A 14813-nucleotide genomic window follows, 5' to 3' on the forward strand; every position below is an offset into this window, starting at 1 on the left:
GCAATAACCGTAACCATTCCCTTGTAATAAAATTATATTGTTATTAAAAAAACAATAAGAACTATTGCGCGCCCAATATGATATTAAAAGGATTAGAGAAAAGATTTTTAATAAGTCTTCCAAATATATAGATATACATAACAATAATTTTCTATGTCATTTGCAATGAAAAAAACTAAGAAGGAAACATATTTTTGAAAATAAAATTATGTTTAAACAGCATACTTTCTTATCACAAGTGTAACACAATGACTGCGTACGAATGCAAGCTATAGTAAAATATATGTATGTAAGTAAATATAAGTAAGTACGTCCTATGTATGTATGTATGTGTGCAGTGCGGATTAATCAATCAACTCAATTTAACTGAACTGTATGTCTGTCTGTCTGTCATGACGATGAAGATGCGGTTGCACATTGTGCCGAGGGCGGTTAAAAATTCCAGCGAAGATTGTTATTTATATTAATTGCAGTCGTATTTTTATTTCTTATAGTAATCGTCATATTTATAGCACACAAGAGGCAAAAGTTATTGACATTCAGTTGCAGCAGCAGAAAAGCTTGTAGTGCCATTTCTGTGTTAATTGTTTTTGCTATTATTGTTATGCTTAATAATTGTTGTTGCACAAACAATAATTTTTCACAGCACATAGTCGGGCAAGGGAACGCATAATGCACACTTGCACACATGCACTCGCAGGCAGATGCGCACTGACGAACAGATGCGATGAGAACACAGCTGATGTTGCACACACACATGGATAACTTATTACAAGAACAAAAAATACAGATATAGAAAAAATTGCATAAAGCAAAGGTAAGTCGACTTGAGGTATTTAATATTGATTGAAAATGTATTTGCGATTTTCGTAAAATTTCTGTTTATTATGCTTTCACGGAATATGTCTTCGATATAATTGTTGGTATTGCTATTATACGCGCGTACGTCCTCAACTCGATTTCACGCATTGTGCTATTTACCTCAGGAAGAAAAAATAATAATTTTTAAATATATTCTATATTAATATAAATTGAAAAATTTCACAAAAATATCTTTCAGTTTGCTACGCGCTTGCAAAATCTCGATGGCAACTAAACGCGCATGCTATCGAACAAGCGCCACAGACGCGCGCCAAGCAAGCAGAGCAGCTGTTGTATTGAGCACAGCAGCAACTCACTCAATCAATAATCCACTCGTTTCGAGAACGACTCCAACACATCATTTTAACTATAAGAATTATATGTTGTGCGCCCTAACATGAGTGAGAACTTTTGGCGGCTCTACGCTGGCAGGTTTATTTTCATAAATCGGTTTGCTCCTTTTTTCCTTTTTGAAATGCCAGAAAAACTCGTCTACTCATCTAGCCGAATATCACTCATTAACATGTTCACTACCTGCAGGCTGCAGCTTCCGAAATCGTCTTCCTTTTAACCGTTGCTGAAAATGTTGAAAAAGCAACAGATACTTATTTCCACATGTGGCACTCGTTGACGCCGATCTCACCTTGATCATTGCGAACGCCGCGTACAATGAGAAAAACAAAACCAAAAAAGCGACAACAAATACATAGGTATATATAGAAAACGAAAACATATCAGTATGCCAGATTTTCTACTTAATACGGGGGCGATCTACTATGGGACGAGGTTGATGAGAAATTCAAATAGCAGGTTATTTTTTAATATAAAGTCCAATCATGCCTACAAATAACATAAGATATTGTAATGTTTTAATTTATAATTTTTACAGCCCAAAGCTCTATTAAACTGAGCCTTCATGTTTCGTGTAATCTTTTTTTTATACCCAGAACAAGGTATATTAGGTTTGTCACAAAGTTTGTAACACCTAGAAGGAAACGTCGGATACCTTAAAAATATGTACATATGTATACATTTGAATTTAAACTGCGCGCGTCGAAGGATTTGGAGAGTTATTTTTTTTTTGGGTTGGTAGTACTGTCAGTCACATTTATGTCAAATTTCATGTCAAAATATTCATTAGTGTTTGAGATACGTGTCGTTTTGTGAGCTGCTAAAAGTGAGTTTTTCGTTTTTTGCGATATCGAAATTTGTTGAGCAAAGAATTTGCATTGAATTTTGTTTACGGAATCATTTTCTGCTGCGGATACGTTGAGGATGGTGCAGAAAGCCTTTGGTGATGAGGCTATGTCTAAAAAAAATGTTTGCAAGTGGTATAGTGAGTTCCAAGCCGGCCGTGAACGTGTCGAAGACGAAGAGCGTCCAGGGCGACCATCAACCTCAACCGACGAAGCTCACGTTCAACAAATCAAAGATTTGGTGTTGAAAAACCGTCGATTAACAATTAGAGACCTTGCTGATGAAGTTGGCATATCGAAAGGCTCAGCCAATACCATTTTGAAGGATGTTTTGGGCCTCAAGCGCGTCAATAATACATATAAATAAATGATCAGCATAGTATGACAAGCTGAGCCGATTTGGCCATGTTCTTTGAAAGCATTGTCATATAGTATTTTGTAATAAAAGCCGTCTTCTTTTAAATATTTTCCATATAATGGAAATAATTTTTTCATTTGGGAAGTCGATTTTAGATTCATTACTTTAAAAAAAATTTTGTTTGTTTACATTTTTTTCTCTTTGTAGTGTGTAAATCAGCTGTGATAATGTAATAGATTTCCAATGCTGACAAGTAGATGGCACAAAATTAGAGTCGCACTGAGATATTTAGAGTGGATCAGTTTCAAAGCACTTCGATGAAGTGGTTTTCAACTGTCAGTTTTGTATGGCGAAATCTTGATAAATATAAGATTAGTGGGATAAACTACACAACAGCCGAAATCCACTGATTAAGTGTCGGTCTGAACATGGTATAAGGTTATATTAAGCAAGATTTAAATATTAGATTGCAAATAAGTCTATAACAGGAATTGCCACACTTTTTAAACATTTCCTCTTCACATGAGCTCTGCTCAATTACCAACGTAAATAGTGATCCCAATATTTCGACCTTTGTGCAGTTAACACACAATATCTTCCGGTATGAATACTTTGGTTAAGATTTAACTGTAGTAATTAAGTACATACGTCTGACTATTGCCTACCCTCAGAATATACGCTGTTTCATCTTTGGAGCGAATTTTTTGAAATTCACGATTAAATAGGTAAAAAGAGGTTCGGCTGGCTATATTTTAGTAAGTATGAAAACTGCAGTTTCACTTAAATAAGCCTCAAACACGACCAAATCACTCCTTGAACTCAAAAAAAAAAATCCGTTCTTCAAAGACTTTTGTCACTATTCCAGTAATATCAATAATTTAAAAACAAAAAATATATTATATACATTAGGGTGTGTCATTTTGAGGCAACCTTTTTTTCAACTGAAAAACAGGCTCAAAACTTTCGAAATGTGTAAAAAAAAGTCACTCAAAAGACGAGCTCTTAATATTAATATTAAGAGGTGCCTCTTTCAAATTTTCTGTTTTCCATATAAAATACATGGAAAAAAAATAATTTTTTTGTGGTGGTTATTGTGCGGAGGTTATTATATGTGCACGCGATGGCTGCCAGTAGGGATGGTAAACTCGATTCCGATTCTACTCGAAAATCGAGTTTTCTCGTAAAATGATCGATTTTTCAGAATCGATCTTCAGTAGTCGAAGTCTATTAAGAATCGATTCTTGACATTCAAAAAATCGATTATTTTACGAGAAAACTCGATTCTCGAGTAGAATCCGAATCGAGTTTACCATCCCAACTGGCAGCCATCGCGTGCACATATAATAACCTCCGCACAATAACCACCACAAAAAAACGATTTTTTTCCATGTAATTTATATGGAAAACAGAAAATTTGAAAGAGGCACCTCTTAATATTAATATTAAGAGCTCATCTTTTGAGTGACTTTTTTTTTACACATTTCGAAAGTTTTGAGCCTGTTTTTCAGTTGAAAAGAAAAGGTTGCCTCAAAATGGCACACCCTAATATACATACATACTTATATTGAGGCAGATATTATGATTTTAATTATAAAATTGATTTTTTAACCGATTATTCTCAAAACTTTTTTTTAACATATTAAGTACGTATGGGAATTTTTGACTCCAAAACCATTTTGGTCGTTTTTTTAGGTTGACAATACATATGTATGTATACGAAAAGAATTCATATATCAAATATCATAAATCAAATACGTGTGTATGTATGTACATATGTATGTATGCTTGTATATCGTATCTACTGCGATCGATTTGAGCAATGCATTTACTAATTAGTTGCACTGTCATGCGGCTGCTTAGAATTTTCAGCATATCTGGCTAATGTGTGATGCTACGACGAATGAATGAGTCATTTGACTTTGACTAAATTTAGCAACCAAAAACAAACAAAAATTAAAAATCGAGTGAACGAAAAACTAATTTACGACGACGACAATAAATTCAAAAAATAAAAAGAAAACACAAAGCAAAAAACATGAAAATTGTGTGATTTTTTTTTTGCCACAGACAAACATTGAATAGTAATATTTCATTGTTCAAAAAGTTTGTACAACCCATCACCACTTAGAAATCAACATTTCTTTTAAATATGGGTAAATTTAATAAAATGTGAGATATTGAAAGAGACTTCAAAATAACAAAACTACAATTAAAAAATATAAACGAAACATTATATAAAAAATAAATTAAAAAAAACGTTAACTTCAGTTGCATCTAAGATGCAAGTACCCTTCACGAATAAGTTTTCATGTTGATTTTAATTGTTTAATAGTGATCCGCTTTGAACAATTTCATCGGCTGTTATAGCGTGCCTTCGGTCTCAAACCGTGCCAAATTTTGTGATGATATCTTGTCGATGTCTGTTCATCGTTAAGTTTGTATGGCTGCTCTACGCTATAGTTTTCCGATCTAAACAAATATTTCGAGAATTTTGTCTTTACCTTGGATAATAATACGGGTTTCGTGAATTTCGTGAAGATATCTCGCCAAAAAATGTTTTCAATATTAGGACATGATTTTCGTCGTTTAGTTTATATGGTAGCTCCGATATCGGAGGTTCCGAGCAGCTTCTTGGGGAGAAAAGAACGTGTGCAAAAATTCAGATCGATGTCTCGAAAATTGAGGGATTAGTTTCTGCATATACAGACAGACGGACATGGCTAAATCAACTTAACTCCTTATGCAGATTATTTAAGTAAAAAATGCTATGAAATTTATAACAATAGTTTATAATTATATTTATACTTTCATTTCCTTAGCACCGTTCACAAGTTTATTTGTTTGTTTAAGCGCCCCCTTTTGCACCCCGAAACAAAAACAACGATAGCGATACCAATATTCGATAACAGGTGCACACGTAAACACAAGTAAAACACAAATACAGTTCGAATATTCTTCAAAATTCATGTGGGTTGGATTTTATTAGAATTGACAAATGTCAAGTGATCAATAAAAATCTGATTGGCTTAAACGGTGCTCAATTGCGTCACCTCAAAAGATGATTGAGCATCAAAAGTAGTTCTCGAATTATGCTAACATATTCTAGAAATTTATTTTGCTACATTGAATATACATATGTTCATACATGTATGCATGTACATAAATGTTTGAGCAGCCTAGTTTGCTTTCAGATGTTTACCAGAACAGTAATATTTGAGTAACAAATAAAGTGTTCCGAAAGTTGTGAATGCAATTGAAAGTGTTAGTCACATAGTCCACACTACACAATTCTACACAATTCTTGCCCGTTGCAGCAAACATAATATACTATACAACAAAACACAGTAGCTGAGTGAAGGTGACAAACTTTGCATAGCCAAAAGGCGCATAACTTCGCCTGAAAGCCGGCTTTGATTACTTACTGCTTCTATGAGCGCAAGCAAACAGTGGTGTCAATAAAATTTGCCGATGCTGGTAGGTTTGTATGTTCATACATTTTTATATTAACAAACTGGCGTGTGTCGTGGGCAAAAAATGGACACAACGTGCTAAATTAAATTATTATTTTTTTATTTTTAGATTAGTTTCAAGAAAAATATTTAGTATATGTTCGAAAAGTAAGGTGTAACTGCATTCTTCAATTCTCAGCGCTACAAGCTTTTTTGCGACCTTTGAGTTACCGCTAAGTGGTGAAAGGTCTGGTACTCTTAGCAATACGAACAGATCAAAATACTCCAAACAAATCAGATTATCCTTTCTTGATCGGATATCTTCTGATTGTAAATTTTCAAATGCAGATATTCAATGAATTATTTTTCTAATTAAATAATTCGTACGAGTTCTTACTTAATTGTACAATATGATAAGGGATTCCTTTTTTTAAGGAAATTAACTTACATACATTGAAAAGGACCTATAATTGAAAGTAAATTAATATTTTATTAGATTCAACTTTTTTGTATTGATTTAATTACTTCTAGAGTGGTACACCCACACATCCAGAGATTTCATATTTATGCATAGTATATGCCATAATTTTGTTGCAAATAGCAAGGAAATATTTATATATTTCTCTTCAATAATAAACCATTTAAGCTTATTAAGTTGATTTAGATATGAATTTGGGTGCACACACACAAATAATGGTGCATTTTGAATCTCGCAATCTCCTCTGGATACCTTGAAAGCATTGTGTTTTAGAATGGCAATCAATAGGTTAGGTAGATGCTAACGAGCGAAATGGGGTAATAATCCGCCACCTTTCATATAAAAGCTATGTTCGAAATTAAAAATTATTTAGCAGTTCCTAAGATCTATTATTCAGGAGTTCTGCAAGTGGGCATGATACCAATTATTGAGATTCGACTAATTTAAATTGACTTTCAATACGTCAAATAATATATCAAATATCCTACGGGCATTGCCAGAAAATATTTTTTAAAGCATAAGACATTGCCCTAACCCTCATTCACCCAGTAATTCAAAATTCGACCTTTCGGTTAACTTCAGAAAATATTTTTTAAAGCATAAGACATTGCCCTAACCCTCATTCACCCAGTATTTCAAAATTCGACCTTTCGGTTAACTTCATAGTAGACATAAGTATATACATACGTATGTTGCCTTTTATATTTCGGGATTTGGCAACCGTAGTGTTGCAATCTGGTAACTCAAATTTTATCGCAAAGTTTGATATTTTTGATGTTATACATACATATGTACTCAGAAGGTTTTGATATACGACTTACAGTAACTTGAAATATGCATCTCGGCCAAAAAATATAATTAAACCGTAAACATTTTCTAACAACTCAGCAACAGTGCAACGACGAATTTAATTAAGTTTTTTGCGACGAAGCTCAATCAATATCCAGTGTTTATCGGCGGTATGGTGAATTTAATCGAGCAGATCACTCCAAGACGAATTTTGGGAAGGTCGTCCAAAATCAGTTGTTATCCCGGAAGCTATTGATTCTAAGTATGTGCAAACTCATATTGTGACCTATCGTGAGATAGAGGCAATTATAGGCATTAGTGGATATATCGCAGTCATACCATCAGAACAAAGCAGAAGAGTAAATTCTGAGTGATACCCAACTATCTGTTTGCCAGTTGTCTTTCAAGAAATCAGGAAAACCAACCGCCGAAGACGAGAACTCTCACACATCGAATGAAATAACTCCATCATTCAATCAGTTTTAGCCGGCATGTACATACTTATGTATATTATATTGAGTTTAGTGATATTTGATGCTAAAAATTAGTGATGAATTGATAACTTTTCCTAGCCATATTGAAAGTATGGGTTTGCATATGACCGGCATCCCCTTTGTTTAACAATCTCTTCTACCATATTCAGTTTTCTAAACTAAAACCAAATGAACTTAAATTTAAACCTAAATATAACGGTTTATTAAAGAGCTAGTGTGTAAATAAAAACAGTAAGAAATATAACTTATAAACTCCTGAACAAATCTTTGTTGTTGTGGTGGTTTTGGAAAAAGTCTTGCGGTATTTTTATTGAATTTTTTATTGAAATTGAAATGAATTTTTGATGACTCATGCCTAGCTCTTAACCGATGCTACGGCTGCTACTATGCCGGTCTCTTTCGACCAATTCAGCGATTTTATCGCAATTTTCGACGACAGGCCTTCCGGAGCGTGGCGCATCTTCGACCACCTCTACACCAGAACGAAAACGTTGAAACCATCGTTGTGCGGTGGAAATGGAAACTGTATCGGATCCATAAACTGCACACATTTTATTGGCGACTTGAGATGCATTTTTGCCTTTATCGTAGTAGTACTGTAAAATATGCCGTATTTTCTCTTTATTTTGCTCCATGTTTGCGACGCTATAACTCACGAACGACTTAAAAGAAACGACAATCAATCAAACACGTGTTAGCGCGTGAAATGAGCTTTCAAAAAAGGTATACTCGTAGCATGACCCGATGCGACGAATAAAACTAGAACTACGCACTTTCAGCGCCAACTAGCGAAAATACCGCAAGACTTTTTTGACAACCTAATATAAACAAGTAAGGAGAGGCTAAGTTCGGGTGCAACCGAACATTTTATACTCTTGCAACTTGTAAGAATCAAAGCCAGGGAAGTACTTTAAGGTGCAAAAACATTCATATAGAGTAAAATCAGCCGGATGTTCGAAAACCATGATATTAGTTATGTACATATATATAGGGGAAAGGCCAAGTTTTCGCTCAAATTTATCTATTTCGATATACATATGTGGTACAAGGTCAGCCTGAAGTTCGACAAATTTTATATTAGGTATATGGGGGCTAAGTATTGGTCCAATTCAATCCATTTTTGACATACAGACATATCATTATAAGAGAAGGATTATCCCTCAATTTCAGTTACACATATCACACATTGACCGACATTTTCGATCAAAATTAACATTTCGATTTCGACATTTTCGATTAAAAAATTATCCCATTATATAAATTGATTCTTGACTTGTGTACTGGAAACTGAAACTAATCAAATGGAATTTAAAATTGTGCTATATGGAAAGTAGGCGTGGTTATTATCCGATTTTGCTCATTTTCACAACGTGAAATATAATAATGAAAAGAAAGCCACGTACTAAATTTTGTCGAAATCGGTTGGTCAGTCCCGAGATATGGGATTTCTTAAAAAAAAAAAAGGGCAGTGTCACGCCCAATTTTTACACTAGGCTTATAGGAGCCTCTTATACCATCTTGGTGGTAAAATTTAATCCCTGGCTTTTTTTTATTGATTTATAGCGCTTTTAGTTGTTTTTAACAGTACCGTTAATTGGGGAGTAACCGGGATTATCCTCCGATTTCTATTTTTACACTATCGTTAGAAGTTCTTATAAGATTTGTTTTCAGCAAATTTTGTTGTTGTGGCTTAAGCGGTTTAGGAGATATCTACATTAAATTTGTTAAGCGGTGTGGCAACGTCCACTTTTTTTTTTAATTTTGCCCACAGGTGCCTCTTTAATTTAGTGCTTAATATTGGTACTTTATGTGTTTTCGCTTAATGTCGGGTTGTGGACGTGGCAGTGGTCCGATTACGCCCATCTACGAACTCGAAAATTTTTTTTTGTACTAGGGAATCTACATACCAAGCTTCATCAAGATATTTCAATATTTACCCAAGTTTTAACTTGCACGGACGGACCCTTAACAGGATTTCAATTTTTCTCGTCACCCTTATCATTTATATATACATAACCCTATATCTATCTCGATTATATAATAAAATCTATAATATACTCTGTAACAACTGGTTACAAAAGTATTAAAATGCTGCTAATTTTCAAAATAAAGAAGAATCGTATATTCGATTTCGTTCTTTATGAGCCAATTAACAAATATCCTAAAGAATGCCAAAATTTTAAAATGAGGACACAGAAATTTGAAATATTAAACAATTGCCTTAAAAATAGTGTTAAAAACACGGACATGATACTTACATCCGGGTTGTATTCCTTTTGCTCGTATCGTACGATAAGGCTGCCGTGCACCGGGATCAAATTTTCCATACATTGTTCTATCCATTTTAGCTTGATTTTAAAGTCATACACACATAGCAGCTATATAAATATTTTCAATCAATTTTTGTGTTGTCAAATTTGTATTTTTAAGTTTCGTTGTTGTTTGTTAACGAAAGCACACCGCTACAAATCACTGAGCAATCTAAACCAAAATTACACTTTCACATAAATCACCAAAAAGAAATTATTTTCAAAATGTTATTAAGTTTTCTGCAAATTATAAGCGAGGGTTACAGGTCAACCACAGCCATCGACATAAATCACTTGGTAAGCACACATACAAACCACCGACTCCTCGGCGTGGTAAAGATCCAACAAAAATTACAAGCGCGATCGATTTTTTGAACAATTGGACGTTGGTAGCCGGTTGATCAAAGACATCTGACATCTGGTGCGAGTATTTGCGTCACCTTCACTACACTTCGATCACACGAGATTTCGGTGGTTGGTTCTTTTGGATATACATATATATACATATGTACATATATATTAATTTGTATGTATGTATATAGACAAATTTGTTAGTGAGAATTTAGAAAAAATTGAGAAATTCATACGATTTGATTTTCAGTAAATAAATGAAAACATTTTAATCAACCAACCGAATCAGCTGTCGATGACATACATACATACTTATATACGCACGCATATGAATTATGTATACAGTCAACGCAAGTGGGAGCGGTGGACCGCTTGAAAACATGTACATATGTACATATAGGTATGTTCGTTCCGCCACAGACATACACTCAGCCAGGCAAGCTGCCAAACAACTTGGAACAATATGCAGTTAGAATAGCAAACGCAATCTCATGAATCTAAATCTGATGCGACAACGTTGGAAGCAATGGGCAGTTGGCCAAGCGTACGGCGCTGCTGCCGGCGCTAACGGAGAGCACAGCGACAGCGGCAACAGCAATAACAACAAACAAATGCTTTGTCTTCGCTTTAATTTATACGTTTTTAATATATTTTTAATTTTATTTTTTATACTGTCACACAATCATACGTACATACATACATACATACATATGTGCATGGATTACAGTTGATCTTAACTAAATGAAAATAAAATTTTGTCTGATTGAATTTCTAATGTGCGGTGCTGATCCCGCTGCCCAGCGTCCGTCACTCTTTAGCCCACGCAGATCAAGGTTTTTGTTGTCATCGGATGTTTTGTTGGCTGCGGCGTCGTATTGCCTTCCATATTTTGTCACTCTCTTGGATAAATTGTTTTGGTCGGCCGGTAGTTGGGTAATCTCGTGAACAAGTGAACGACGACGCGGTGACTCAATATTTTGCGGCTCAACTTCGCCCGGTTCACGACAATAACACCCGGACACCTACATACACACATATGTACAAGTATGTACATACTTATTTACCTGAATTTTTTCGCTTTTTGACACAAAATAAATATACATACATATGTTTATCCATACATACATTGGTATGTATTTTACCGTCAGTTCAGCTTTTAATATATTCGTTCAGAGAGATCATACAAATGTATGTATGTGGATTTAACGGTCATAATTTTTTTAGTGAGATTTTACTTCGTGTTAATTAAGTGACTGCACATACGTACATATTTATATATAGGATACTTCTTCAACGAGTTTTTAACAATATAGCGAATTATTTGTATATAAAATATATGTACATGTGTATGTATATACATACGTAAGAATTTATACCTTGAAGGTAAGCTCTTTTATTTAACTTTGCATTATTGTTATTTTTTCAGCGAAATTTCTAGCTTTAATTGGCATATTTTAACAAATAGCGAATCATTAATCTAGCTAAACATTAATAAATATTCAAGAAGTTTAGAATTAGTTTCAAGCGTTCTTAATGAAATCAATAAGAGATCATGTACAGTAGAGGCTAGTTTAATAAGCATCGAAAGAAATAAAAATACACATAGTTTATAAAATTTTTACATACAAAACTTGATATCGCTTAGTCAATTTCTATGTCAGCTTTACGCTATAGGGGTCCAACATTTTGTTAGATAGAAAAGTTTTCCCATACAAGAACTTGATATTGCTCAGTCGGTTTGTATAGCAACTTTACACTATAGTGATCCGATATCGGCGGTTCCAACATAGCAGCGTCTTGAATATTTATTTATTTACTTAGTTAAGTCTATGAACATTAATTCTTACAGACTAATGGAAAATTAGGATTCAAATTTGAATTCTAAAATAATTAAATTACAATTACACAAGTAGATAACTTAAACAAAAAAACAGAATTGAGTGTATTAATGAAGGATACCCTAGAGTGAGAAAAATCAAGAAGAACTTTATCGGAAATCGAGTTAAACTCACGCATAGCACGCTTGAGAGAAGCATATTCAGCAAATTTAGTACTTTCCTTTTTATAATAAAATGGGAAATAGATCTGAGACAACGCTGAGGAGTATTGAAGTTAATTTTCCCTAATAAATAGGGACAGTCAATACCTCCATTAATTACATTGAAAACCAACTGCGTACTCCAAAATGGACCGAACAAAACATGTATACAGTAATTTTAACGTGTAGGGGTCGGAAAAATTGAAAGCATTTCGACGGACAAAGCCGAGCACAGCGAATGATTTAGAAGTGATATAGTTGATGTGATTAATGAAAGAAAATCTGTTGTCAAAGATTACCCCAAAATCTTTAATTTCTGTTACGCATTTTAGGACGTAATTAGAAATATTGTAACTTGAAGGTAAGATGCTACGTCCCCTGCCATAAGAGATCTGAGAACATTTATCTAGATTCAGAAGAAGCTTCGATTTCAGGCACCAATCATTAAAAGTATCAATATCCCATTGAAGTTTGAATACTTCTATATCTTGTGAGTTTTGATTATTGCGAAAATTTTTAAGTCATCTGCATATAACAAAAAGTTAGCAAAAGAGAAGCAACTGGAAATGTCATTGATAAACAGCACAAAGAGAAGTGGACCCAAGACGCTTCCTTGTGGCACTCCCGAAGACGCAATGAATGAATCAGATGACACTCCATCGACACTGACAACACATCGTCTATTGCGCAGATATGATTTAATCCACTGCAAGAAGACAGAGTGAAACCCTAAAGATTATAATTTTTTAATTAGAATATTGTGTGAAACTTTAACAAAGGCTTTAGAGAAATCGGTGTAGACACAATCTAGCGGAGAATGCAGACATGCAATAATCATAAAAGCACGTCTATAAAATTTCAAATCAAAATCTCTAAAACTGAGGACTACTTCGAGTACATATATACGGATGGATAGACACACTTGACTAAATCGACTTTTGTCGTCACGTTGAACTTTTATATATGTATATGTATGTATATATACTTTATGCCGTTTCCGACGTTTCCTTCTGGTGTTCCAAACTTCATGACAAACTCAATATACTCTGTTCTGGGTATAAAAACAAATAAAGTATACGTGCTTAAAGTTAAGAATTGGTTCCACAAGCGATAAATAGAGAAAAAATTGCTTTGAAATTTGAGTTAATAAAATCTAACTGACTAATTCATAGATTGAAAAAACTAAAATAATATTTTTTAGGTGTAAGCACGATACTTAAATCAAGGAGCCTCAAACGAAAAAGCACTGAAATTACCCCACGTTTCAGTCTACAGAGTATAAGCACAATATACGCTAAAACAATTTTAAAATTTATATAATTACATTTTTAATGTTATTAAATGGCTTAAATAAAATTTAGACTTGCTAGCTGTTGGAAATTTGATATACAACTTGACTGACATTTAAAGAACATTCTGAAGGAAAAGTCATAAACTAGGGAGTTCGGCTCGAGTTGAAGATACAACTAATAGATTTGCGATAAGCTCGGATAAATATAATACACTAGCACCAACACTAATAATTTCTGGAAGTGATTGGAAAAATCGTATTTTTTTCTGACAAAAAAAATAACCCGAATTAATTTTGATTCGTTCTTAATTAGCACGATTAATGAGAAATTAAAATCTCTTACTTTTTTCTGTTCAAAGTGAGAAGCAAAATATACATATGTATGTAATAACTCTGAAGTAACCAAAAGTGGATGCAAATATTAAATACAATAAATATTTTCAACATTTTTCACACAAAGCAATGTTATAAGAGAGAAATACAATATTAAACCCATTGAATAATTACATATTCTAAAGTTAAAATTTAAAGCGTCAGACATTTCCATATACCGCTCTAATGGCCCTGACAGACGACAGCGCTAATATGCATTAGCGGGCTTAAGTTACATTTATTTGCGCATTTGACCCATGTGAATGCAAGTTTGTAATGCACAAGAATTTCGTGCATTTGGCTGAATTTAGTAGACAACATTGGTTAAAAATTACAGATTTTTGCTATTGTTTGACAGATGTCGCTTGAAATCTGCCGCCTTGTTTGTGTTTACAGCTTCAGAGGTAAACAGTTTTTATATTGCTAATTAAATTATGTGCAAGTATATTAACAAAAACAAATTTTAATATTTTTAGATGGCAGAAAATAAACAACGCACAGTTTGCTATCCATTTTTCCAATATTCTTCACTTTTTCACACACTTTCATTTCACTTTTTGTTTTAATAAATAAACAAATTTCACTATCAGCTGTCCAAATGCACAAGTCTGCCGTCTGTCACCATAAAATTTCAATGCGCATTACCGTTGCTTAAGGCGCATTAATTTTGCTCGTCTGTCAGGACTATACTAATACTTTTAACACTCCTTTAATGTTAATGAAAAAATGTTACTCATACGCCACATAGTACATTATGTATATGTAGATGCCTATAACAAAGCAAATATAATATGTTCAAATATCGTATTACAAAACACTACTATAAC

The 14813-nt window shown here is 33.6% G+C and overlaps 1 protein-coding gene across 7 annotated transcripts in view; it reads right to left on the reverse strand.

The window, feature by feature from the left end:
* Positions 1-14813, reverse strand: part of LOC126753446 (leupaxin) — a 72316-nt gene that overhangs the window by 38882 nt on the left and 18621 nt on the right. For 4 of the 7 annotated variants that reach the window (XM_050464924.1, XM_050464928.1, XM_050464923.1 and 1 more), the window contains one exon: positions 9884-10106. The exons of 1 other annotated variant lie outside the window; for it this stretch is intronic. In XM_050464924.1, the coding sequence (XP_050320881.1) occupies positions 9884-9968 (85 nt within the window). In that variant the 5' untranslated portion in view covers positions 9969-10106. Of the gene's footprint in view, positions 1-981; positions 1068-9883; positions 10114-14813 lie in introns of those variants that run through there. 2 more of the 7 variants (XM_050464925.1, XM_050464926.1) reach the window with 2 other exon arrangements.

The sequence above is a fragment of the Bactrocera neohumeralis genome, chromosome 3, assembly GCF_024586455.1.
Source record: "Bactrocera neohumeralis isolate Rockhampton chromosome 3, APGP_CSIRO_Bneo_wtdbg2-racon-allhic-juicebox.fasta_v2, whole genome shotgun sequence".
NCBI classification, from domain to species: domain Eukaryota; kingdom Metazoa; phylum Arthropoda; class Insecta; order Diptera; family Tephritidae; genus Bactrocera; species Bactrocera neohumeralis.